Source organism: Notolabrus celidotus, chromosome 14 (assembly GCF_009762535.1).
Source record: "Notolabrus celidotus isolate fNotCel1 chromosome 14, fNotCel1.pri, whole genome shotgun sequence".
NCBI lineage: Eukaryota > Metazoa > Chordata > Actinopteri > Labriformes > Labridae > Notolabrus > Notolabrus celidotus.
This window is the reverse complement of record NC_048285.1, coordinates 14213269-14237241: the sequence shown is the minus strand read 5'-3', so window position 1 is coordinate 14237241 and position 23973 is coordinate 14213269. Positions and strand designations below refer to the sequence as shown.

Sequence of the window (23973 nt, the reverse complement as noted above, 5' to 3'; positions counted from 1 at the left end):
TGCACCTGATAAACCTGTGCAAACCAGCCAACTAGTCTAATTCACAGAGCACACACAAAGGTTTAAATGCTTGACAAACTGCACTGCCAAGCAAGCTGTTTTGTTCCACAGTGTGATTCTTGGGGTGAATGCACCCTAAGATAGCATGCTATCCAATAAACCAGTGTGTGCAAGAGTGTCTTTTCACACAGTCATGAGAAGCCTTTTCGTGAGTCGATACTACCTTACTAACTTATGAATGAAAAATTATTCTGAAACATCCACAACTAATGTTAAACATCTCTGTCCTACATCTTCATAAAAACATCTGTCAAACTCTACCTTCTACATCTGGAGAAGCCATCCTGTTTGTTGAACCCATAGATAGGGCTGAAAATATTTTCCACAGAATGGATGACACCTGGACATAAATTTATAGGCTTACGTTCAGAATATTTGGCATCTCACAGCTAATGTAAAAAAAATAACCTAAGGGCTGATTGTGATGACAAAGATGAACCATAATTTGTTGAAAGATTGTTCTTTAGAAATGTTACCATTGAAAATTGATTTTATTCCTGACCTAGATGTTATCCATGTTAATAGTTTATCATGAAGCAACATCTTAATTAACTTTTAGTTTCTTTTGTTTCTAAGAAACACTGATAGTCATTTGTTTTTAGTTATATGGTTTCAATACTGTTTGCCATATTCATAAATTGTATTATTAACCAATCCCCGGCTGCAGAACTGCATATCCTAAACCAGGAACTGTCATCCCTACTCGCTTGTCCTCTATCCAAACAGTTGCTCTGGGTCTAATAGTTGGATCTGGTGTTCTGACTGATGAAGGTTAAAACAAGTTAATTTTGTTTTTGGCTGCCCTTCCAACTACAAAAGATTGACTGGTTTAGCTTATTTCATCAAGGTTTGAAAGACTGATATAAGTAATCTTACAGGATTACAGACACCTTTTAAGATCCCAAAGTATTTAAGTTTCCAGAACTCATAGAAATACCAACATCCACAGTTGAAGGATCTCTATCAGTTAACTTCCCTTTCTCAAGCTTATTTTCCTCATATGTACCCTTCATAGGCAGAGCCAAGCCAAGTTGTCTGAGGATGAAGTCCTTTAATCTGACAGAGCTCCTCTGCTACTGTTGGAATCTCACAGCGAGCCTCGGGAGCACATGGTCAATCACACAGACCATTAGCTACGACCCGCTCACCATTAACCTGGTAAACAACAGAGCTGAAGTGCATTTGGAGAGACGAGGGTGTGCTTGTTTAGTGTGTGAGAACTTCCCTGCCATATGGCAGCCATTAGTGCTCTAATGAGCTTCTTCCCCTGATAGCTATGCTGACCAAGAAGCACTAGCGTTGCCCACCTCCTGACATGAAAGCTACCTCCAAGCCTGTGACTCCACATACCATTCATATATCCACAGAGTTAATGACTGAGGAATGAAACCAGGAAGGGGAGGATCACAGGACACAGAGAGCGATATTAACAAGTGACAAATTAATAATGTCATCTTAATCTGTGTTTATCTGGGCAGATGCATGGAAGAATATCACAAGACATGGAAAAACAACATTTTAGACCAACTACTTTGTCTTCATGATGATGGACCTTCTTTTTCCCATCACAGACCTCCTCATTCTTACCATGTGGTGGATTCATTTATATCATATCTGCTTCCTGGCAGTAATAAAAAAATGCATACTAAGTAGAACAGCTGTGTCCGACTTTGCATGTGAAAATAAGTTATTAAACTCTATCACAGCAGCTTTGATGGAAACAATAAGCCACCTGGCCTTTCAAGTCTTCCCGGAGGAAAGTTTGTTAAGACCTCTGTTTACCTTTTTAGTGTGGCAGAAAATATTCCTTTCATTTGAAGAAAACATATGATTGCATTTGTGGACCTTTGGTGAGAATCGACTTTTCTTACACTAGTTTCTGAACTGAACACTCAAATGGGAGCTCTATGATGGAGAAACGCTTCTCCTCCATTACTGGAAACTCTGATGCAATCTACCAGAAGCTGCAATAGATTTTAAATCTTTTTTCCACAGCTGTTCATTTCCTTAAATAATTGCCTTCAGAAATATCTTTAAGTAAAAAATGTATTTTTGGTACAGTTCGAAAGTCCAGAAAAGAATGTCAAGGGTGAAAAGTAGCAATTATTCAGTGATTAAGCTCGTATGACACCCAGCCAGCCAACTTTAAAAGCTTACATTGTCAAAATAGTCTTTGGTCAACCTTCTCTGTAACCCCTGATAAACAGAACGAGAGAGCTGCAAGCCAAAGCTAAGACCAACCTGTCAGAGGGAATCATGAGGTCCATTTGCACTTCTTTATGAAAAAAATAACTGTTATAACATCCACACATCAAAAACTTCAGCACCACAGCGAGCAAAGTTTGGTTAGAGACATCTTGGACATGAGACCAAAACACGCAAAAACCTTACTGCCATTACAACCATATGGTCCCCATCATCATGTAATCTAAACCAGAGTCTGCTGCACATGTCTGACACAACTCATGTCCTTCAGTCTGGTTAGTGGGATTAGGGCTCAGTGTCCAGTATGCAGGAATAATGAGGAACAAAAATAATAATAATGATGATGATGATGATAAAAACAAGCAAGTTTGTTGGACAATGTTTTTGCAGACCAGTTTTCAAATCATATATTGACATTGATAAAGACCCGACCCCTTCCCAAAAAAAGGGTCCCCTTTTATCTTACTGCCAGAGAAACACCGAGAAAATAGATGCTTGATAGGCTAATGTTACTTGGAAGTCAAAACAAAATGCTTATCATTAGCCTGAGCCTGGAGCTCTGCAGTGGTCCTATCTGCATGGTACGAATCAGAGCAGGAACTCAATGCCTGGTATGGTAGTTAACTCAATGTGAAGGGATCTTTCCAGGCCTGTTATAGACATCACTGTTCTCTTAGGTTGTGAGAACAAACACATAAGTTACTGAAACATCATCTTTCGCAGCCTGTTTTTCAAAGGTTATTCGGGTTTAAAAACACAAGTCAAACTTCAAGTTTTTTTTGTTATAACCAAAACTCGAAATTCTTACTTGACTGTATTTTTTAGCATCCATAAATCTGAAACTCATAGCCTACTTTCATTTGGAAGATCAACTGTCACATACTCTCTAAGTTTCGGTGCAAGGGCAGCCATACCAGTAAAAGTTCCTCTGTCCAACAGAGACTCACATGTAGGTATGTATGATTCCTAAAAAATGCAACAGCAGTGGAAGAGAAGTGGTCAAACACTGACCTAGAAATCATTAAAGATATTCACAATTTACAATTCCACCTGAGAACATTACCAGATCATTTTCCAAAGCTTACGCCAAGCTGCAAATATTTCCAATTCACATACAAAAGCACAGCTCATAAATTACTTTACTTTTTCACTGGACATTTTACAAACAGCAATTCCCTGTCATCATCAAGTATTAACCTGTTAGCTTTAGAAGAAGGGGGGGGGGGGGGGGGATGGTGCACCAGAGCTGTGCAAATGAAGCATGAGGAGAAAGGTTGTATCAGCAATTCCTCTGAGACTTTTAAGGTTGACGCACAAACAAACAACACCTGTCCAGAGCATGTTCCTTTCAGGAAAAGGAACTCAGACCTAATGCCCAGAGGAGTTTTTAAAAAAGAGGTCTGAGTCAGCATATTTTTCCTCTTGGCTTTACTTCCTTCTTCCTCTAAATGGTAACGAGGCTTTTTAAGGAGTCGTCCACCCTACATGTGGCCACTTCTGAGTCATGTGGCAGTCTACTATAAGCATGTCCAAAATACTCCCTGTCCTTTAAATCATGGCATGCAAAATTTAATTAACTGTCAATATGGTCAAGCAAAGATTCCCTTCCTGTATATTGCATTTAGTTATTATCAAGAACACAACAAGTTATTTTAAGAGGTTTACATACATGGACATACAAGGTCACACTCAGGTGTGTTTAATTTAAAAGAGAGAGAACCGGGTCCTATCCAGACATGAGCTCAGTGATAGAGGTGAGATCTGAGCCTGTAGGAGACAGTACAAGGTCCTGGGGATTAAACACTCAAGTTCATATGAAGACAGACATTTCCCATGTGTTAGATTAGGATTTAGACTACAACTGAAACAAATGGGAAGCCTTCTGTGGAGTCCTCCAGAGGGAATGCTTTGGGAAACTGTCCTCAACACTTTCATTACTGAAAATAAACTATTTTCTCCATAAACAAAAGATTGCTGTTATGTAGTAAGTGTAAGTGTAAAATTTAAATATGTACTGTATGCATATGATCTAATATCTTCAATGCTGCTAGCCATGGCTGTGTCCAGACTTTTTTTAAATGGAGGGCTCCAACTGTGACATTAATTCATGCAGGGATGGCGGTAAGTATATAGGCGCAAACACATATGCAAAGATGAATCCAATTAGTTATAACCATTTCTGTTTCCACAAATCTTAACTACTCACATCAAAGTATTATATGGATAAAAAAAGAATGCTGTGTAATTGCTTTTACTTTTCTAAGCTTAATTCTTCAAGAACTCAAAAAGGAGGTGTTTGTCCAAAGTCATGATTTGAAAAAAATGCAAGCAAACTTGGCAACATAACAAAACATTGCCATTTATTTCTTTTACACAGTGAGACAGTGTGCAGGAGTTTGCTTTCAACATTTGATAGGTGGATTCCTTTCCCATACATGCTAGCTTAGGAAATAGCTGTGCAAAGTTTTTTTCTATGATTTAAAGTATCAACAAAAAAACCTGACTTTTGCAACCTGTTTCATTACAGTCCAAATAGCTGATTTTAACACCAGTCCGACTCTTGAAAAGACAAATAACCAATCATAGTTAAGGATTCTGTGGTGGCACCTGGGGTGGCCTATCAGTTTCCAAGGGGGCCGATGCCACCCCTGACCATCTCTCCAGACACATCCCTGCTGCCTAAGCAAAGATCTTTGTCCTCTTATGTAGTGTTTCTTCATTTTTCAAGGTCTGCAGCACTTGTTTTAAAGCAGGTAATGTATACACAACCTCTCCATGCCTCCAGCTTTTCATGCATATAGACAGCTGATAAATAACCCATGGACTTCTCTCTTTTAATACTTTAATCTTACATTTTAAAAATGGCTTATACAGCTGAGGTTGTAAGCTGTCTCGTTATATCTTTAAACCCCCAGAACAACAAGACACAGGTCATAGGCTCTGTCCGTTATAACTTCTGTATAAAGTGCTCTGAAAACAGCCAGGCGTCTTTAGTGAGGACCAGATGGTTTCTGTCCTCACACTGTTATGTGCCTGTGCTCTTTTAATCCCATACACACCCATGCACCAATTTGACCAAAGCAGTGCCTTCACCAAGCCGTAATAGAGTGAGACAGACTGGCATTCACAAGCAGAGGTAAATACAACTATTACTAAGCAGGCTCCAGTGTCTCAGCACATGCTTGGTCTGTATCCAAGCTGTTTATTACCTCACACTGTCAACACCACGGCCTTGGTGTCAGTGGCTAACACACATTTTTCTGGACGGTGCCTTCTGTCTCATATCAGAGATTGGAAGCAGGTGGTCGGTCTGCCCCCACAACACAGTGGGCTCTACCACCACTACTTGGCAACGATACCAAAGGGAGAGAGAGACGTTCAAGAGACCAATTCATGAGGAGTGCTGAAAAGAGGAGGGAGGGAGCAGAGCACGGATTCCCACTTGAAATTTACCAGAGCCATGCTGTTTTTTAACTCTGCTCTCAATGTACACTCTTCTTCTGCTCTAGTGTAGCTGGAGTGAACTGTGCTGAACGTTATATTGTTTCTACAGGAATCCCTCACATCCTTTCTTGTGATGAATTATCTTACGTTTATTCAATACGATTCAATTGCCAATGGTATCATCTTCTCAGTGATGATGTAATTTTATTTTGCAACATGTACTAATTATTTCTCGAGAAAAGTTTTTAGGTCACTTTGGGGCACCCAAATAAAGCTGTAAACAAACAGTGGTGTAATATTTCAAGTTTTCATGATGAATTTTTTGGCACACAGTTGATGTCTTGTTCAAATCCAGACAATAAGCAGGAAATTGATTACTAATATGGAGTATTGTTAAAGGAAAATCCACCAATTCATCCATTTTCTATATTGCTTGTCCTGTTAAGGGTCATGGGGGAGTAGGCGCCATCTCAAGCTCTTATGGAACGAGAAGCAGAGTTACCATTGTAGCCTGTCAATCACAGGGATGACACATAAAGACAGATAACCATTCATGCTTATGGGCAATTTAGAGTCACCAGTTAACCCATCAATTATGTCTTTGGACTGTGGGAGGAAGTTGGAGAGAGCCTTAAGCATGGGGAAGAACATGCAAACTTCAGACAAAAAGGCCCTCAACTACTGGGGACTAAAACCTTTGCATCCTCCTTGCTAAGCAACCTTTTCCTCAACCTCATGCAAAAATGCTGGTGCTTTGTGAATATTGCAGAGTTCTGTGCGAAGAGAACAGTATCAGTATGAAGCAGCAGAATTGTGGACCAGAAATTCAAACAATCAGTCCTTCAAAACCAAACCTCCAAAATATGCTAAAACAAAATTCCATTGAATTGATTCAAATACAATTCGGATATTATTTCAAGGAACTTTAAAGAACTGACTTATCATTGTCATGAAACTGCTGCTCCCAATCTCTGCCTCAGGCTGCAATGAAAGCACAGTATTCAAAATGAAAGACCGCTTGATCTGCAGATGGACCAACACCCAGACAATCAATCAGCCAGGGGAAAAAAAGACAGACAGAGATGCTAACACACTACACTACAACAGACACTACATACAGTAGTATTAAAAACATGTGGGAGAGGAGAGCAACATGCATGAAACACCAGATAGTAAATCTAAGGAAGCCGTGTGAAACATCTTCATGACCAAACATCAGGTTCAGTTTTCTTTAACGTGATACTCCAGGATAAATCAACAACATTCCTTCCTCTCTTTACTCTATCTGCCTTTTCTCCATCATGCATGAATCACATATAGGACAGTAATAAGTCTGTCACTGTGGAATGTTAAAACTCCCAACACAAATTGAATTATGAACAGTTTCTCCTTGTGGGACTCTGTATGGTCAGAGTGCACATACAGTACAGTACAGTACAGGTATGATTCAGGCTCTGAGGATGAGCTACAGCTATCTCCCCTGGTGATGTAATGTAATGCTGGACTAAGATATACATGCATTGTATCCACAGATCACAGACAGCAAGGTTCCTGCAGTTGCTGATATTACCTTTGCAAACAATGGGATTAATTTTATGGTTCTTTGGAATGAAAGAAGAGAACAGAGGCACACTTGAGATAAGTTCTTTACATAGTTTGAGCCCAAATTTTGAATTGTAATCGGCTTGTTCCACTACAGTCCAGTTGGTGGCAGTAATGTGCCTCTAAGCCTGTTTTCAAATACTAAGAAACACCAATAGAAGGGAAAGAAACACTCTTTTTGTCTACAGTGTGAACTAGAAAGTCAAAAGACACGGACTGGTTTGGGAAAGATGAGCTTACATTTAAAACACAGCAAACAAGAATGGAACAAAAGCAATTATTAGTATAAATATGAATCCCTTCCTTCATGGCGATGTTATTCCCAAAACTAGTTGCTGGTTACTCTGTGCATCAATACATTTCTTTCAACATGCTTCATTTGTACAAAGTCAATATCAGCCATTACTATTGCTATTGTGCTTGTTTTATTCTGCTGTTGTAGTTTTATTGTGGAATCCTATTCACCATGAAAAAACACACATTCTTCTGCCTTTGAATGGTTCAGACATTTTTATGGTGACAAAACATGTCACTCATGGCTGCCTTCTGCTATAAAACACAAGATTAAAAATATGTGTTATTGCCTATCATATTTAAAGCTTATTTTACTAAATACCGGGCTGTCAATCCAATCTATATTTATATGATATGCCCCCTTACGTAACTGCTAAGGTAATACTCTTTTTTGTCCAATAATTACTCATCACAGTGTGTAAAAGAGACGCCACGAAGGGTTACTTTCACATCTTTTCTTTCATCATTTATTGGAAGCATTTCCTTGAGGCTGTTTTTTTTCTGCAAATGACTTAGCATGAAAGGAAACAGCCTTTACTGTTCATCAAGTGCTGACTCATCATTGAATGTAATTTTATTAAGGTAAAGCCTTATATATAACATTTTGCACAGGTGTTGTCTCATGCATATAATATGTTTTTTCTATTTTGTATGACAATGAATCATTGACTTCAAAAATAAACCAACTTTTTGTTGTTGGGAAATTGAATAATATTTATAATGCTCTAAAACATCTTAATGCTTCAAACCTGTACAACACAGAGTTATGGTGCTAATGCATCTGCAAAGAGCACAGGTTCAGTGAAGGCACCTGGCTGAACTCAGAACCTGGCAGACTCTCTCCTTTCATAATGATTCTGGCAGATGAATGAGGAAATATCTGTCTCAAGAGATGCAAGGAGGAAAAACACTTTGCAAGGAGAGAGGAGCAAGAGAAGATCTCACGAGGAGATCTCACTGAGGAGGATCAATGGACAGGATGTGCATGAGAGAAAGAGAAACCAGGAAGAATTGTGGATTAGATCTCATATCTCTATCTGTTCCCAATCTGCTACTCAGATGTGTGAAAACCAAAGAGCCCATGTCAAAACAAACGCATGGGAGAGGTATCTCTAACAAACAACGACACGTTCCTGTGAAATGTCTAGGCAAGTGAAGGGACTGTTTAAAACCCCTGGCAGACAGGCCCTCCCTCCCAGGAAAGCCAAGGAATCAAACGGGACATCCTCTGCAGCATGTGTGTTTGTGTGTTTGTGAGCATGCAGGGGGTGGAAACTAAGTATCCTCTGTTCTCCTCTCTGTCTCAGCAGGACTTTTCCAAAATACTAACAACCATCCTCCTGTTTGCATGTTTACGCAGACCGCAGGGATCTGACAGTAGAAAGAACAGACGCTGGCTGTAACATGACAAAGCACAGGGACAAAGAGGACATTGAGCTTTTGTACCAGCTTACTGTAAATGTTTCCCATTTACTGATGATAGATCTCTTGTTCAATATCTGAGGGTCCAGACTGCTTAGTTACTGTACCAGGACAGAGCTTAATGATCACAGGGCATTTGATCTTGGATACTTAGATGTCCTAAAGTCCTTAAATACAGACTTCTTGTTATTTTTCGCTCTGGTTATGAAGCTCTCAGTAATATTACAGTAGGCCTAATACACTTCAGAAAATAAAAACAACCATTCAGACACTTCTTGAAGGATTGCCTGGATATTTTGCATTGTAGCAAGGAGTTGGATTAGAACATTCATACCAACTCGTCAACTGAACAGTACTGTGATTACAAGGCTACGAACAGCAGCTAGTTAGCTTAGCTCAAAGACTGGAAACAGAAGATATGGCTTTATCATAATGTAACAAAATATATCTACTGGCACTTCTTAAGCCCTCTTACTACATACCTACTATATATATGTATATATATTTTATTTCTCCAAGCGGTTGCCAGGTATTGTCGCCAGGGAAGTTATTGCTCATAGCCAACAAAAAAAAATAGTCCCTATTATTTCAACAGATGAGATTTTTCTGTTTTAATGAGTGAATTTAAGACATCCAGAAGATGGATTTTCATACATTTCAACAGAGCTAGGCTAGCTGTCACTCTGTTTCCAGTCTTTATGTTAATCTAGGCTAACTGGATGCGAGCTTTAGCTTTATAATTAACTGCCTACAGGCCAACTGATCTCCCAATTTCAAAAATGACTTTTCTTTAGGTTTGATGTCACAACAAAGTGTAGTGCCATCTAATGTTCTTTGTTCCCAAAAGTGAAATACAGTCATACGTGACAGCCTTGTTCTAAGCTTTAGTTTGTTAAGCACATTAGAGAGGAACTGCCTACGTACACACTCATGAACATACACATTTTTATAGAATGAAGGCTCAGCTTGATTGGCCACAGCACTCCCGGCTGTAGCCTTCAAAGGAAACCATTCCTCCAAGTGAGCACTTCTTCTACCTTTAACTACCCAGAGACCCCCACAGAAAAGACCCATCCAATCACAGCCACACTATAGGCACAGTCTGCTTTAGCAAAGTGAAAGCATAAGGTCTGAACTGGGCCTATTAAATCTTAACAACATATTGGCCTCTGAAGATGTATCCTGACTGACTTACCAAGTTGCTTTAAGCTTGCAGCTGTATAATATATATGCAATGCAATGAATCAAGTACACAAAACAAATTCTTTACAACTCACCATACTGGCACCGCGTCCCTTTGAAGCCCAGCGGACACTGACAAATCTGCTCTCCAGTCTCTGCACATCGGCCTCCATTGAAACATGTATTGGCACCACACACTCCTGCAAAAAAAAAACATATCACACACCATATTATGGCTGACGCATATATTTTTCCAGCATGGATAATAGAGATATCCCACTAGACTTACACCTGTAAAAATTCATGCCTTGTATTATTGACATTAACTGTCAGCTAGCGTACTGTACTATAGTTCCAAACTGATAAAACAGCATCACAGCTAAATCAAATAACCCATATGTGATATATATGTAATATGTCATTACTTACTATGCAGACAGCCCACCTCTTCACCCTTCTGAGTCCAGCCAGGGCAGCACTTGTAGACTGTTTGCAAATCCATGCTGTAAGCCTGCCTATACACAGTGTAGTAAGCTGTCCTGGGAAGGAGAAATGTGTTATTTTTTCAATCAGTTATTAAAAATATGGATCCTCAATATCTCCATCATTCATGCATTAAATAACTCAAGTCTAACACTTCATTTAAATTCAGACTGTGAATTAGATGTCTTCATGCAATGGTCAGTGATAAAGTGTGCATTGTCAACGTCTTTTTGCTCTCACCTTCTCTCATAGCCCATACACCAACTGTGGCTGCTGCAGCCTTGCCTCCATACTTTAACCATACGGGTAAAAGCCTGGACACAAGGTTGACGGCTCCCCAACATTGACATCTCCTGGTCAGCACAAACATTTGGCCTTTGCATGACAAACACACAAATGGGACAAAGGCAATCAGAAGCCATCATAATTGTTATTTGAGCTTCAGCAATAAATTCAACTATTGCTTTTAAGAAAACCAAAATACTTTTCTCCTTTATCTTAATATAATGTATGGTATAGTATAGTAAAGTATAGTGAGGTTTCTGTGTTGAGAAGCTGGCTATAATGATTCTACTGGTGGTCTAACCTCCTGCAGAGCATATGTGTTTCCAACAGACATACACATGCTCATCAAACACCCAGTCAAACCATTACAATGCTGCCTGATTGTTGCAATATGTCTGAATATGTTTTTAGTCACCCCCTTTGGCATGCAATAAACAACCAATGATTTTTTAAAGGAAGCGTTGTTTTACCATTAATGTTTGCATGGTCTTGTATTGGCATTTGCACTTATGTGAACATTTTAATTTAAAAGCAATCGGTGATGTCATTTCAGGTATCCCTAATTAGAGGTGCACTGCAACATAAACCATCTGGCTTCAATACAGAGCAGCAGAGGTTAATTAGAGGAAGTATTGGGCTTCTCTGGTGATGAAAACGATTCCCTCACTCATGTCCAGCACGGGCTATTTGAATTCAGAAACCTCTGGCAAAGTACTAAAGCCACAAAACAAATAACATTCTACTGAAAGCTATTATGCAGAAGCAAATTATGGCAGTGCCATAAAACCCCCATCTATCCTCACTAGGGACCCGAAAGAGCGACTCCTAGTGGATATTTAGCAGAGTGAATTTTAAACAATTTTGCAGACAAAAACGTTTAATTATTTGCAAACGTTGGGCTGTGATAATATCTGTCTTATAAATAGGCTAGTAGTCTGTAAGGCACGTTGCTTAATTCTGTCTTCTTAGGAACGTAGACTGCTAAATTTCTAATACATGGGATTATTTACAAAAACTAATGAGACAATTCAAACATGGAAAACGGATTAAATTAAAACACGTCACTTACATGCCAAGCTGCAGCTGCAAAGATGATACCATGTGCAAAGTGCTGAAAAATATCACATACACAATATCGGGAAACATAATTTCAGCCAGTTACAGACGCAGGGAGAAGTATTCATTCGGCGATGCCTTTGTGTCCATCAAATAAAAAGCATCTTGATATGTATGGAAGTCCGCCTTAAGACATGACCCTGGAGTTGTTGTTTTCCTTACATTAGTATTTCCCGAGATCTTGACGTTATTTACCGTGCACTAGTGAGGCGGAGTGAGGACTTACATCAATCGAAGTCGAGTGACTGCGGGTTAACGCACCACCCACAGTCACTGAGGGGCCACCTCTTGAAGCCAAGGCTTTGAGGACTGTGCATACACTTTCTGTTTTTCACGAACAGCCATCATTTTATTGGAGATTTATTTTTAAATGTCATAAATTGCTTTGTAAAGATGGATAGATAGAAATATGGATAATGACGCATAATATTCCATTATACTTTATTCTATTCTATTCTATTTTATTCTATTCTATTCTATGATGTATAATCTCTGTACACGTTTATATTATAGGTATGGCTTACTTCGTGATATAATTAACATTAAATATTAAATAGTTCCACAATGCACTTCAATACTTCCAATGAGGGAAACTGACATGTCTCAGCAGCAAATTAAAATACAAAAATATTTGGTTGTATAAAGATGTCAAAATGAAAAAGTAACAGTGTAAACGCATTTATTATGAACATGCTAAACTAAAACGTTGCACGATAAATCAATTGTTAATAACAAAACATAGAACAATGTAGGGAATCAAATCTTAAGGATCAATTTGGCAAAAAAAAGACAGCATCAGAGATCTTAACTGCACGTAGAGCCCAAAGATAATAAAGTAAACCAGAAAAATAAACTTCAAACTCATGTTCGTGCTTTTAATTTCAGCGCTCGCTTTCAGCAACGTCACTTCCTAGCGTTGTCACCTCATTTCCGGAAAGTACAGACAGGAAGAGAGGAGTTTCGCCTCTCATATCAACACAACAAGGAGATGCCTGACAGCTACATCACCTGTAATACCTACACCTGTTTATAAAGTCTGAAGGAAACCTGGACGTTTCTGTGTTCTACGAGATTTGAAAAGTAAATTCTTGTTGGATAAGGAGCTATAACAAAACATTAGGTAAGATACCGAAACTAGCGCGCTAACGTTAGCTGGAAATGGCGCTAATGCGTTGTTGAGCTGTCTACAACCCAAACTAACCTTAAAGCTTCTGGGTTTTATTTAGATCCTATAAAGGTTACTTAACTGGATAACAGATCCCTGCAAATAATGATCATTGTCATTGAAGAATAAGGAATTAAATAACTGCTGTAACCAGGTAACCCTGTTAGCTTGACTGATATTACTTCACTGCATCATCGTAGATACATACAGCATGTGTAAAAAAAACAAGTCCTATTATGCTAGTAGCAGCCTTAGTAGTTCTTATTTGAAACAATAAAATAAATGCAGTTGATATTGATTTTGATTTTGATTTTATTTTATCGGGGAGGATCCACTGATCCTTTACCTGGAGTGACCCTGAAGCAAAACTGTTAAAACAACAAAACAGACACATAAACTCAGTAAAAAGTACATTTCTTTGTGTATGCCAGACAAGTCAGGAGGCACAAATGTGTCATCATATGATAGTGTCACGAGAATCTTCCCATCTTCAACTGAAGCCCAAAGCTCACTTGATGATCTAATACTTTCAAAGGATGATCCTTGTTTTGTAGGTATTTGTTTGTGGTAGTTGGTATGCTGTGTAACATGTTCAACTGGACTGAAAATGAAAATGAAATCAGAACGCAGGGATTTCTCATGTTGGCATGTTTCTGACCTTCGTGACCTCTTTGTGGCTGACAATTAGCTTTGTGTTGCTGAACAAATCCTTCCACACAGCCAAATGAACGGAGCAGCATTCCCCTCCCCCACGGCAGAGATGGCGGAGATGAACCGAATCCAGTATGAGCTTGACTACACCGAAGGGATCAGCCAAAGGATGCGCATCCCTGAGATGCTCAAAGTTGCTCCTCAATCACATGAGGATCATGATTATGGATCTCAGGAGGTCCCACGCAGTGTCGTCATGCAGGTCCCAGAGAGGATTGTGATTTCAGGTCAGAATTCTGTTCAATATTTCTTCAAAGTAGAGGCAGTGTTTACTTATCATTAATTGCTGTCAGCGGTTTTTGCCATTGCATGACTTTTTTCTGACCATCGACAGATACTATTTATGCTGCTATCAGTGGCTCCGGACTTTGTCCAACTGTTCCATGATTAACCTTTGTGTTCTGTCAATTATGCCAGGAGGAGTTTTATTAAGCCTAAAAGCCAGACATAAAATGTACATGCATATCTGATATGAGTAGAGCTAGAAGATAATTGTCATTGTTGTATTTCATTTACTTTACTTGTGATTTGATTTTATAGTTCAGAATGTTTGAGTGGAGATGAAATGTTTAGAACTCTCAATTAAAATTTGTATTCATCCTTTGTTTATCAGGAGACAATAGTGACTCCCAGTTCCCCAGACCTAGAGACCTGGACCTCATCCAGTCAACACCTCTAGAGAGCCTGTCACTCAAGACTCCACCAAGAGTCCTCACCCTCAGTGACCGGCCCCTGGATTTCATGGAGGAGGAGCAGCGCTTGGCTCAGGACAGTGAGGAGGGGGTGAGTGATAGAGATATAATTGTCAATCAATCATTAAGGACACTGCATTAAAATCTGCTCACTGACTACCTGCAAACTATAACCTGAATAACTCAGTCCTTCCTTTTTTTGTAGTTGCGGCCCCAAGGAAGATTACGACGGGAGCGCTCAGCCAGTGAGAATACTACTCGTCAAAACAATCAACTGATACGCAATGATTCAGCGTGAGTAATGGCTTTGATATGCCATCCTAAGCTTGGAATAAGCTCCTTCTTGCCTCCTATATGCATGTGCTTGCATGTTGCACGTTGCATGTGTCTTTTGCTTTTTTATTTTCTTTCATACCTTTGTCTTTATGGAGCTGCTCATGGTTTGTTCTCTGTGGTACAGTGAGCTTGCAGGAAACTAAGCTGCTTTCAGTGTTACTGCAGAAATCAGCTGTTCTTTACAGCTGATATTAGCACTATGATTCTAAAATGTTGATGCACTAATCATCTGGTGAGATCATCATTATTTAATGAGTTTGGGATTTCTGTAAAATGATTGTTAATCATTTTTAAGCTCTCAAAGGTCACACTCCTTGACCTTGGAGGACTAAAAATAAAACACAAAACCAATCAAGGGAAATAGCAAGCTATACATTTTTTATGCAAAGCAAAAGATGTCAAACATACATGGATTAGCTTTACTGATTTTAATGTTCAGCTGCTTTATAATATAAGTTTGCTCTGTTGCTTTATTTCTATAGCTATAAAACTGGGTCAGCATATGCTTTTATAGATCATGGCCAATAAAACGATGTCCTGTCCTGATAACTTTCCTCAGTATAGCTGCATGTGATGTCACGGTAAAATTAATGAGGTCACCACCTATTTCCTTGTTCCACTGTGAACTAACCTGATATTGCTCACATATCTGTCCTGAGTAATCTAATCCAGATTGGAATCATTTGCTTGTCAGTGCCTTTAGTTCACATCTTCTTTCTTTTTTTTTTGTTCGGTGTATTTCATGTTAGTACAGCATTGTTCGTGGCTGGCAGGTTACACCATTTGCTGTCATTACAGCTTTAGTTTTGTGTTCACTGAGTTGCATCTTCAAACAAAAATCAGCAAAGTTGAGGACAGTTCCTTTTCCTTATTTCTCTCCCTCTCCCTCATCCATCTTTCTTTCCTCTTTTTCTTCCTTTGTACCTTCCCTTCCTTCCCGATTTGGCTGCTCTTAATGGTGGGCACTGAGCAGTGCAACTCCATCCCCCCCAGCCACTGGCCACCCTTGCCCCCCTCTCACTGTGACTGAAGAAGAACACAACCTGTACAGCGCTAGTGGTGTTCTATCTTTCATCCAGTCCACTACACGTCGAGCCTACCAGCAGGTCCTGGAGGTCTTGGATGAGAACCCTCGCAGGTGACCTTCCAATTGCTCGGCGATTGTTTTGCTTTGAAAAAAAAAAGGATCTTTAGCGTAGAAGATTTTGATCAGAGATGCTGAAGTGAAATTAAAATCAACACCTTTTTTTCCTTTTTTGGAAAGGGACTACTGGTCTTTCTAAAATGTTTGGAGTTTGTTAAACTGAGTGTTTGCATGGTGTGCTCTGGCAATACTAAGCCACTTTCTAACAGACTCTTTGTAACATTCAATAACAATATTAATACAGCATCTCTTAATAAAACTGCAAAATGTTACCGTTTGGCCGTGCTACCTCTCCAGTCTGTGGCAGGTCATTTCTGCTACTGCTATCTAGCTAGGGCAACAAAGAAGTATGCAAAAACATGCGATGTGTGTGCATGTATGCAACACTGTACCATATTTGTTTCTCTCTTTTTCTTATTTTTCCCTTGTTCCCAAACCCCGTCTTTCCCCACCTCTGTAGCAAACCATCACTGCGAGGGGGGTCGGCTTCGAGCTCCAACCCCCTGCATGAATCCAGGTAACCTCACCTGGCTATCTTCATTCTGATCCTTTGTCCTCTTCCTCCTCCTTTCCTTCCTTCCATTCTCACTTTAGGTCAAGACTTGAAGTCATGCTTGGAAAATAATGTGCTAAAGTGATGTTTTTGTTTTTAACCTGTGTGATAAAGTATTAAAATAATACACTCTGAAGTGAAGATTTTTTTGTGTTGTTCTCACTGTAACACTCCTCTATTTTAGGGTTGCATTGACAACATATGAAGCTTCACTGGACGGGGGGCCTGATGACATGACAGTGGTTGATGCAACAACACTTCGGCGTCAGGTGAAATCTTAATAAATACTCAATCTTCTGACGTGACAGTGAATCAAAGACTCTCTTAGAAATAAACATATTATCTTGCTTTCTACAGCTCATCAAGTTAAACCGAAGACTCCACCACTTGGAAGAGGAGAACAAGGAGCGAGCAAAGCGCGAGGTGATCCTGTATTCCGTCACTGTAGCTTTCTGGCTCGTCAACACCTGGGTGTGGTTGCGACGTTAAAGCCTGTATCTCTTCCATCGCTATGACAGAAGAACGTACTATTCCCTTGTTTTATGTGTCAAACGTTAGCTTTGCGGTGCACTCAGCCCCTGTGTGACGAAGACCTCAACACACATGCACTAGTCTGTTGCGCACACAGGCTGATTCTTTGATTTTGTTTTTATTTAAAACATGTACAGTTTTATTTTTTTACACTTATTTCATCCTGTCTTATGTTTTCATGTTTGTTTTTTTTTGCTTTTAGTAGAAATCTTCTTGCTCTATGCTAAGCATGACTTGTTGTAAATATTTGTTCATTAAACTCCAGAGATTCAGAAAAGCATAGTTTAAGAGGAAAGGAGAATGGAAGAATGTGGAAATGTAATATGTTGAATATTTATTACAGAGAGTGATATGTGACTTGAACTGGGACATGTAATATTTAGTAAAGTTATACATATTACACGTTGTCTTGTGTTTTTATTAACTTTAATGAAACACTTACATCACTATCATTTACATTTGCCAATTATATTCTTTGTTTGCACCCAAAATTAAAGTGAGTGAAGATTTGCAACATATGGAGTCCTGGTGACCTAGTAGTCTAAGCACCCCACATACAGAGGCTGTAGTCCTCGTTACAGAGGTTGCCAGTTCGACTCCCATCCGAGACCATTTGCTGCATGTCTTCCCCCACTCTCTACTCCCCGTATTTCCTGTCTCTCTACAGCTGTCCTATCAAAAAAAAATGCCAAAAAACATAACTTAAAAAAACATAAAGCAATGTATAGTCACTAAGATCTGTGCCATTAAAATGAATCTTAAATTTTAATGATTGACATAAACGGAAAACAAAAGCAAATCGATCAGGATCGTGTGCAATTTTTAAAACTTATATTAACAATCAAGACTTTTTTTAAAAAAGTCTAACCTTTCAACATTTTTAACAGTTTAATGTTCATTTTGTTATTAAAGCTGCACCCTGACTAAGCATTTCTTGGTCTGACACAGTACATGTATTGCTCATTAGCATTAATTGTATTCAGTTATACCTGTGGAACCAAAGTTCATCACTTTAATTAGTGAGAAAATGCTTCCATCTTTCAGTGTTTCAGTCCAGCTCTTCTATCAGACGGCTTGGTGGAGGAGAGGTTCCATCTACTTTGGGCTGCTCTGCTGGTCCACACATCAGCGGCTCAAAGGCATACTCATCCTCTGGATACACCAGTGATGAAGAGCTGTGACACACCTCTGTTGATCTGTCCCGTCCACTCGTTAAAAACAGGCTTTCATACTCCCCAAATGCGCAGATGCTCTCACTCTGGTTCCCAGTTGGTTCATCCTCCTCATCCTCGCCTCCTGTTATGACCTCTATTATTGGTTTGAATTCTTGCTGTGAAAAAACTACCTCTGTGAAGTCTTCGGTGTCCACATCTTCCAGATCAGGCAGGTCATCAATACACAGTGAGCGATGCAAGGTAAGGTGAATGGTTTCAAGCTGCTCTGGGTCTTCCAGCTCTGTAGTCAGAGGTCCAGGACTACACAGCGGTGCAACATCATCTGGTTTAGGAGGAGCTACTCTAACAAGAGAGGGCTGTTTCTTTTCAAACTGCTGTGTCATGTTTGCTGCCTCTCTTGCCTCTTCATTTCTCTCAAACAGGATTCCACATGACTGTTTTTGTTGTTTGTCATCTTCCTCATCTTTGTCTAACACCTTTTCAGAGATTCTCTCCTGCTCTTCTTCTGAATGCTCTGGGTTCACCTCTTCTGCGGTTTCTTCCACAGGCTGCATTACAGTTGTTTTATCATGGCCGTCTTCCTCTGACTTCTCCTGAAACACTTGACCTGATGGCTCTACTTCTGTATTCTCACTGCCCGGCTGATTTTCAAAGGACCCCTCTCTTGATTGATTCTGCAAGAACTCTTCATGGGCGTCCAGGCTGTCCTGCACAAAGGCTTCAATCTTCTCTTCTCGTGAAGTCACATTCTGGGTTTCCATCCCCTCACATGGAGTCTCCAGATTGGTAGAAGTATCAGTTGCCCCTAAATTGAGACAGACGTTTGTAGTGTTCAGAACTACATATCCACATGTTCATTGTTTGTGCACTTGGTCTTATAAATGTTGAAAAGTACTTACCTTTTTCCAGTAGCTCTCTGAGGCGTTGTCTCCTCCGGGCATCCTTTCGCATCTTTGCCATGCTGTCCAAGCTGTCCTGAACTTTCCTCCTCTCTCGTGTTTCCCATTGCTCCCTCTCTTTACGCTCCCCATCCAGCCCTCCAGCTTCCCATGCCTCTGCACATGCCCTGTCTTTGGGAAACACTGGACGATCATCAAGGAAGGTGAGCTGCTTGAGGCGCACTATCATGGTCTTCCTGTAGTTTGGGATTTTTTTCAGCACCTCATTTCCCATCAGATTAAGCACTCGCAGATCTGGCATTGCTTCAAGTACGAGAAGGATCTCAGGGTCATGTAACAAATTGTGAGACAAGTCCAGCACACTAATAGCGTGACAGTCCCTCAGATGCTCTATGTCCCCCACACACTCCAGCTTGTTGTGGGCAATGTGTAGAGTGCTTAGGTCAGGCAGGCAGGAGATGTTTTCTATGACATGTATGTAGTTGTTGGAGACATTCAGGGTGCAGAGCTTTTTCAAGGGTTCAAGGTTCTCCAGCTTGCGTATGAGGTTCTGCTGCAGGAACAAGCAGCGCAGATCACTCTGGGTGTCCAGGTTCTCAACACGACCAAGTCCATTGCTTTCCAGCCAGAGACACTTTAATCCTGTGTACTCCTCTAAGTTCTCAATGATGGAGAAACCTTTGAAATGCAGGTACAGTGTGTCATTCAAGCAAGGTGTTAAGTAAAGTTTGCACTGCTTACAATGGTTTCTCAGAAATGCCTTTGTCATCCGTGGACCTAAATGTGTTTGTAGGTTTTTGTCATTTTCATTGATTTCTTCAGCTGCATCCCTCTTCATGGCATCAACAACCTCTATGGTGGGAAAAGTTTTTTCGGCATCCCCATTTTCCATCTGGGGTGTCTTCAGCTTTTGATCTTCCGTCGGTTCCTTGGCTTCAACAAAAGACATCGCAAAATAAAACAGATCAGTTCTTCTTTTCTCTGTATATGAAAGTAGTTCTTGTTTTCTCTGTATATTAAAGTAGTTTGTCCCGAAAATTTCGCTCAGAAGTCTGTTGCGTTGACTAACGTTTGTGGACGTTTGCATTCGTCACCATGGAAACGCTCGCCCGTTCCTCATGTTAGGACCAGACTGGCCGGCCGGAAGTTGTTACTTGTTCCGCGTCGGACAGGTTTTGCCGTTGCACTCCGCCGTCAGATGTCAACATGGCGTCGGGGTACATATTAAATCGTGGAGTACTTACATTAGGCATTCACAGTCAGCGTGTTTGCAGGAACATAGCACTAACACAGGTTAGAGAGAAGAAACGATGGATGAAAGCTTACACATACCTCATGGCAAAGAAGCTAAAGCTCGAAGGACCTCCAGCTCCGACGCCACGGTGAGGCTAATGTCAGTTAGCTTAGCACGAGAATTCACCTGAGAGCATCTCAAGGCCATTTATATTTTGAATAAATATTACAGTTTTATTCTTAACTATTCATTTGTGCTTTATTTTAAAATTTGTACTGATGCATTATTCACAGTATGTGTGCGGACTTAGACTGTACTTACTATTTCTTAAGTTGTCAAAGTTAGCCAGCAACCATGGCTCATTTGCACAGGTAGAGCAACGTTTGTCACTCTGTTTCCACGATGTGTGCAGGGTTCCCAAGCGTCCTTGAAAACCTGGAAAACCTGGAAAATAGTCGACCAGTTTTCCAGTATTGGAAAACACCTGAAAAATAGGATAAAACGTAAAATGTCCTGGAAAAGCACAGATTGTCCTGGAAAATTATTCCAACATGACTGCGTGCGACCTGACAAAGTAAAAAAAAAACACATCCCCATTCAACATTTGTGGGCATTTTTGTTATTTACTTCTATTTAGGTCAATTTATGCACTGATCCTCTGATTATTATTATTATTATTTATTTATTTTAGTAAGGCAGCTTCCAGATTGCTTTGCAGGCTCTTTTGTTTTTTACTTGGCTAATTTTATATTTTTTGAGAAAAGAGAAAGCTGAGATGAGAGTTGGCCATCATTGTTACTTGGTTGCACTAATAAAGTGTTTTACATCTGTTGTTGCATTATTCTATCATAAATTTGCTATCATTGTTAAGCATGTAAGAGATGATTTCATGGATAGCCATAGACTTTCAATGTTGACTTCCACTGAGAGGAACATATTAGATTATTTAGGAACTAAATTAGGAACTAAATTTAGACCGTCATAGCTTGATCGTCACTGAAAATGTCCTGGAAAATTATCTCTGGAAAAGAGTGGGAACCCTGTGTGTGCCTCATTTGATATATATTTTTCATAGGTTATAATTTTATATTTGATAGTATTTAGAGCATGAATTTGTGTCAGTAATCCCTCAGTCACTTTTCTCCTGTCGTATAAGTAGTACGACAGGAGTAGTATAAGTATAAGTATGAACCCGCGTATACAGTAAGTAAGCATGCCTAGATTAATTTAAGGCTTCAGATTTCATTCTGTGCTTGTCTTTGTTTCAGGTCCCAACAGCCCAACTGGGATTATCATGCTGAGATTCAGGCTTTCAGTAACCGCCTCCACGAGAACTTCTCCCTTGAGCTCCTGAAAACAGCCTTTATCAACCCCTGTTACCTGCAGGCGGAGCAAGTGAGGAGGCAGGAGTTAGGCGTGGGCTCTGAAACCATTGCTCTTGTTTTGAAAGACAACATACAGCTGAGTAAAAAGGGAGTAGATTTCACCAAAAGATTCCTGACTGACTGGTGCAGGGCCAGCTTCCCCAGCCTGCCAAATGAGGGAGTGGATGGTGTTGTAGGGCACCTCACCAGTTCAGCGGTCATCGTCTATGTAACGAGAAATCTTGGCATAGAGGACCTAACAATGAGTGGGGAGTGCCCTGTCTCTGATGATGTGCTGTACTCTACATTCATGGCGGTTATTGGAGCTCTACAGGAGAGCAGTGGTGAAGAGCGAACAGGATTTTTCCTCAGGGTAAGAGTCTTTGGGCAGATCATTCTGTAATGAACTATCATGTGTCCAAATAATGACTGATCATTAGCTATTTTCGTTTGTACAAAGGTGTGACAATTTTCTTTCTGTTCTTCCTGCACTGTAGGATTTCTTGACCACTCAGCTGATAGGGAAGGACCTATTTGATATGTGGACAGTCGTCAACCCAATGGGACAACTGGTGGAGGAGCTCGCTAAGAGGAGTATTCCTCTGCCTGAGCCTCGCCTCATCAGGTCTGCTGGAGCCAGCACCGTTTTGCCATTATACTTTGTTGGCCTGTACAGGTTTGTGTATTCTGTTTGGATTATGAGTGAGACGAAGACAATTCAAAACAGATTTAGTTGTTAAAAGTGTAAAATCTGCTTGGTTTTTATTTTCTGTTTTGTGCATTTTTATCTATTTCAGCGACAAAAAGCTTCTGGCTCAGGGTCCAGGAGAGACACTCATGGCAGCTGAGGATGAAGCAGCGCGCGTTGCCCTCCGAAAACTCTACGGCTATACAGACAACCGTACACCTTGTGACTTCTCTCCACCGCAGCAGCATCAGAAGCCCTTAATTCAATCAGTCCTTAGCAATTAATAAAGAAACAATGCTTTTGCTCACTTTCCCGGAGTGTTTCTGTTGGGTATTGAAATGCCACCTCGTACATCAAGCAAATGAAAGCCTTATAGGCCACATAAAAGATAATAATTATGATACCATATTTAAGAGTAAACTGGTCTTACAGCTTACCTGGGTGTTAACAGGAAAGTCTCGAGGCCCGTGGAGCTGTTATGTTTTTTCCTTGTAAATAACTCATCTGCTCAAGTCTCAGCATTCTGTTATGTTTTTAGTGTGTATTAAAATTTTTGGAATATACCTTTTCTCATGATTGTTTTAAAAGAGGACTGTTTTCTTCTTGCTATTATATACTGTATGTTCCTATAACAGATATGTTTATATGAATTTGATACCTAGAATTTTCTTAAATTATGTGTTTCATTGTATATGTGGGCCGAGCAGTTGTGTGGTGATTAGCACTGTTGCCTCAGTAAGAAGTTTCTTAGTCCGACTCCCCCAACCACTATTCCACATGCCAGTGGGGAGCCCTATGTGTGTAGTTTGCATGTTCTCCCTGGACATGTGTAAATTCTGGCTTCCTCCCATATGTTAGGTGAGTTAATATTTTTTTTAAATGTATTAATGTTCTGTGATTGACCCACAAACTGCCCAGAGTGTATAAGGGGATAGATAAAATATGGCAGTGGTGATGTGAATCCGCACGGGGGCGCTGATGTATCAAAGAGAGAACTGTCACAATTACAAAGAACACTTTCAATGGACAAGATAGTTCTTGTCATTTTAACATCTGAGGTCCTGAGAGTTCGATTGGAAATTAATCTCGCGTGCTTTCATTCATTGTAGTTTTCGCAAGCAATTTCACAGCCTGGCAACTACATAATATTTGGTATATAGACACCAGTATATAAATAAATGTTCATCTACGCCTTTCAAACTGCGTACTCGCTTAGCATTCACAGCATAAGCGCAGTGTGTTAAAACCCACAAGTAATGTTGTTACTCAAGATACAACTGCATTAATGAAACAGACGAAATATATGGAGCTATTATTGTAGCAAAAGTATTTGTAAATGTGTATTATGATCCACAAATGCGTACAAAGATCCACAAATGCTTGAACTG

General features: G+C 39.9%; 4 protein-coding genes across 6 annotated transcripts in view; 2 read left to right on the top strand and 2 right to left on the bottom strand.

Annotated features, from left to right (window-relative positions):
* zgc:158328 (uncharacterized protein LOC567225 homolog) overlaps positions 1 to 12388 on the bottom strand; it is a 61295-nt gene extending 48907 nt beyond the window's left edge. Inside the window, exons 1-4 of the mRNA XM_034700351.1 lie at positions 12047 to 12388; positions 10933 to 11067; positions 10639 to 10748; positions 10305 to 10409 (exon numbers count right to left, since the gene is read on the bottom strand). Of these exons, the coding sequence (XP_034556242.1) occupies positions 10305 to 10409; positions 10639 to 10748; positions 10933 to 11067; positions 12047 to 12123 (427 nt within the window). The 5' untranslated portion in view covers positions 12124 to 12388. The remainder of the gene's footprint in view (positions 1 to 10304; positions 10410 to 10638; positions 10749 to 10932; positions 11068 to 12046) is intronic.
* A 610-nt stretch (positions 12389 to 12998) lies between these two features.
* mffa (mitochondrial fission factor a) lies at positions 12999 to 17625 on the top strand. Of its 2 annotated transcripts, XM_034700573.1 has the most exons (8): positions 12999 to 13213; positions 13979 to 14196; positions 14583 to 14752; positions 14867 to 14955; positions 15971 to 16135; positions 16602 to 16658; positions 16879 to 16963; positions 17052 to 17625. In XM_034700573.1, the coding sequence occupies exons 2-8, from the start codon at positions 13983 to 13985 to the stop codon at positions 17181 to 17183; spliced, it is 912 nt and encodes a 303-aa protein (XP_034556464.1). In that variant the 5' UTR covers positions 12999 to 13213; positions 13979 to 13982; the 3' UTR covers positions 17184 to 17625. The 2 variants fall into 2 exon arrangements, with proteins under 2 accessions (XP_034556464.1, XP_034556465.1); XM_034700574.1 differs by lacking the exon at positions 15971 to 16135 and having other exon boundaries at positions 13000 to 13213.
* Positions 17626 to 20408, bottom strand: dnaaf1 (dynein axonemal assembly factor 1). Of its 2 annotated transcripts, XR_004633763.1 has the most exons (3): positions 19300 to 20408; positions 18215 to 19205; positions 17626 to 17897 (listed from the first exon to the last, which is right to left on the bottom strand). XR_004633763.1 is itself a non-coding variant. In XM_034700572.1 (2 exons), the coding sequence occupies exons 1-2, from the start codon at positions 20384 to 20386 to the stop codon at positions 18274 to 18276; spliced, it is 2019 nt and encodes a 672-aa protein (XP_034556463.1). In that variant the 5' UTR covers positions 20387 to 20408; the 3' UTR covers positions 17626 to 18273. The 2 variants fall into 2 exon arrangements, 1 of the variants encoding a protein (XP_034556463.1); XM_034700572.1 differs by having other exon boundaries at positions 17626 to 19205.
* Positions 20409 to 20490: 82 nt separating this feature from the next.
* mrpl44 (mitochondrial ribosomal protein L44) lies at positions 20491 to 23148 on the top strand. Its single transcript, XM_034700575.1, has 4 exons — positions 20491 to 20681; positions 21802 to 22270; positions 22395 to 22573; positions 22695 to 23148. Exons 1-4 carry the CDS (start codon positions 20506 to 20508, stop codon positions 22867 to 22869), a joined length of 999 nt encoding a protein of 332 aa, XP_034556466.1. The 5' UTR covers positions 20491 to 20505; the 3' UTR covers positions 22870 to 23148.
* Positions 23149 to 23973: the final 825 nt, after the last annotated feature.

Excerpts from the sequence above, each read along its gene's own strand:
- mffa (XM_034700573.1), top strand. The coding sequence starts at position 13,983 with ATGAACGGAGCAGCATTCCCCTCCCCCACGGCAGAGATGGCGGAGATG. Across the intron at positions 14,753-14,866 it reads CTCAGGACAGTGAGGAGGGG|TTGCGGCCCCAAGGAAGATT; the intron begins GTGAGTGATAGA and ends CTTTTTTTGTAG. Across the intron at positions 16,964-17,051 it reads CAACAACACTTCGGCGTCAG|CTCATCAAGTTAAACCGAAG; the intron begins GTGAAATCTTAA and ends TGCTTTCTACAG.
- dnaaf1 (XM_034700572.1), bottom strand. The coding sequence starts at position 20,386 with ATGCAAACGTCCACAAACGTTAGTCAACGCAACAGACTTCTGAGCGAA. Across the intron at positions 19,206-19,299 it reads CAGAGAGCTACTGGAAAAAG|GGGCAACTGATACTTCTACC; the intron begins GTAAGTACTTTT and ends GTCTCAATTTAG.
- mrpl44 (XM_034700575.1), top strand. The coding sequence starts at position 20,506 with ATGGCGTCGGGGTACATATTAAATCGTGGAGTACTTACATTAGGCATT. Across the intron at positions 20,682-21,801 it reads CCTCCAGCTCCGACGCCACG|GTCCCAACAGCCCAACTGGG; the intron begins GTGAGGCTAATG and ends TCTTTGTTTCAG. Across the intron at positions 22,271-22,394 it reads GAACAGGATTTTTCCTCAGG|GATTTCTTGACCACTCAGCT; the intron begins GTAAGAGTCTTT and ends CCTGCACTGTAG.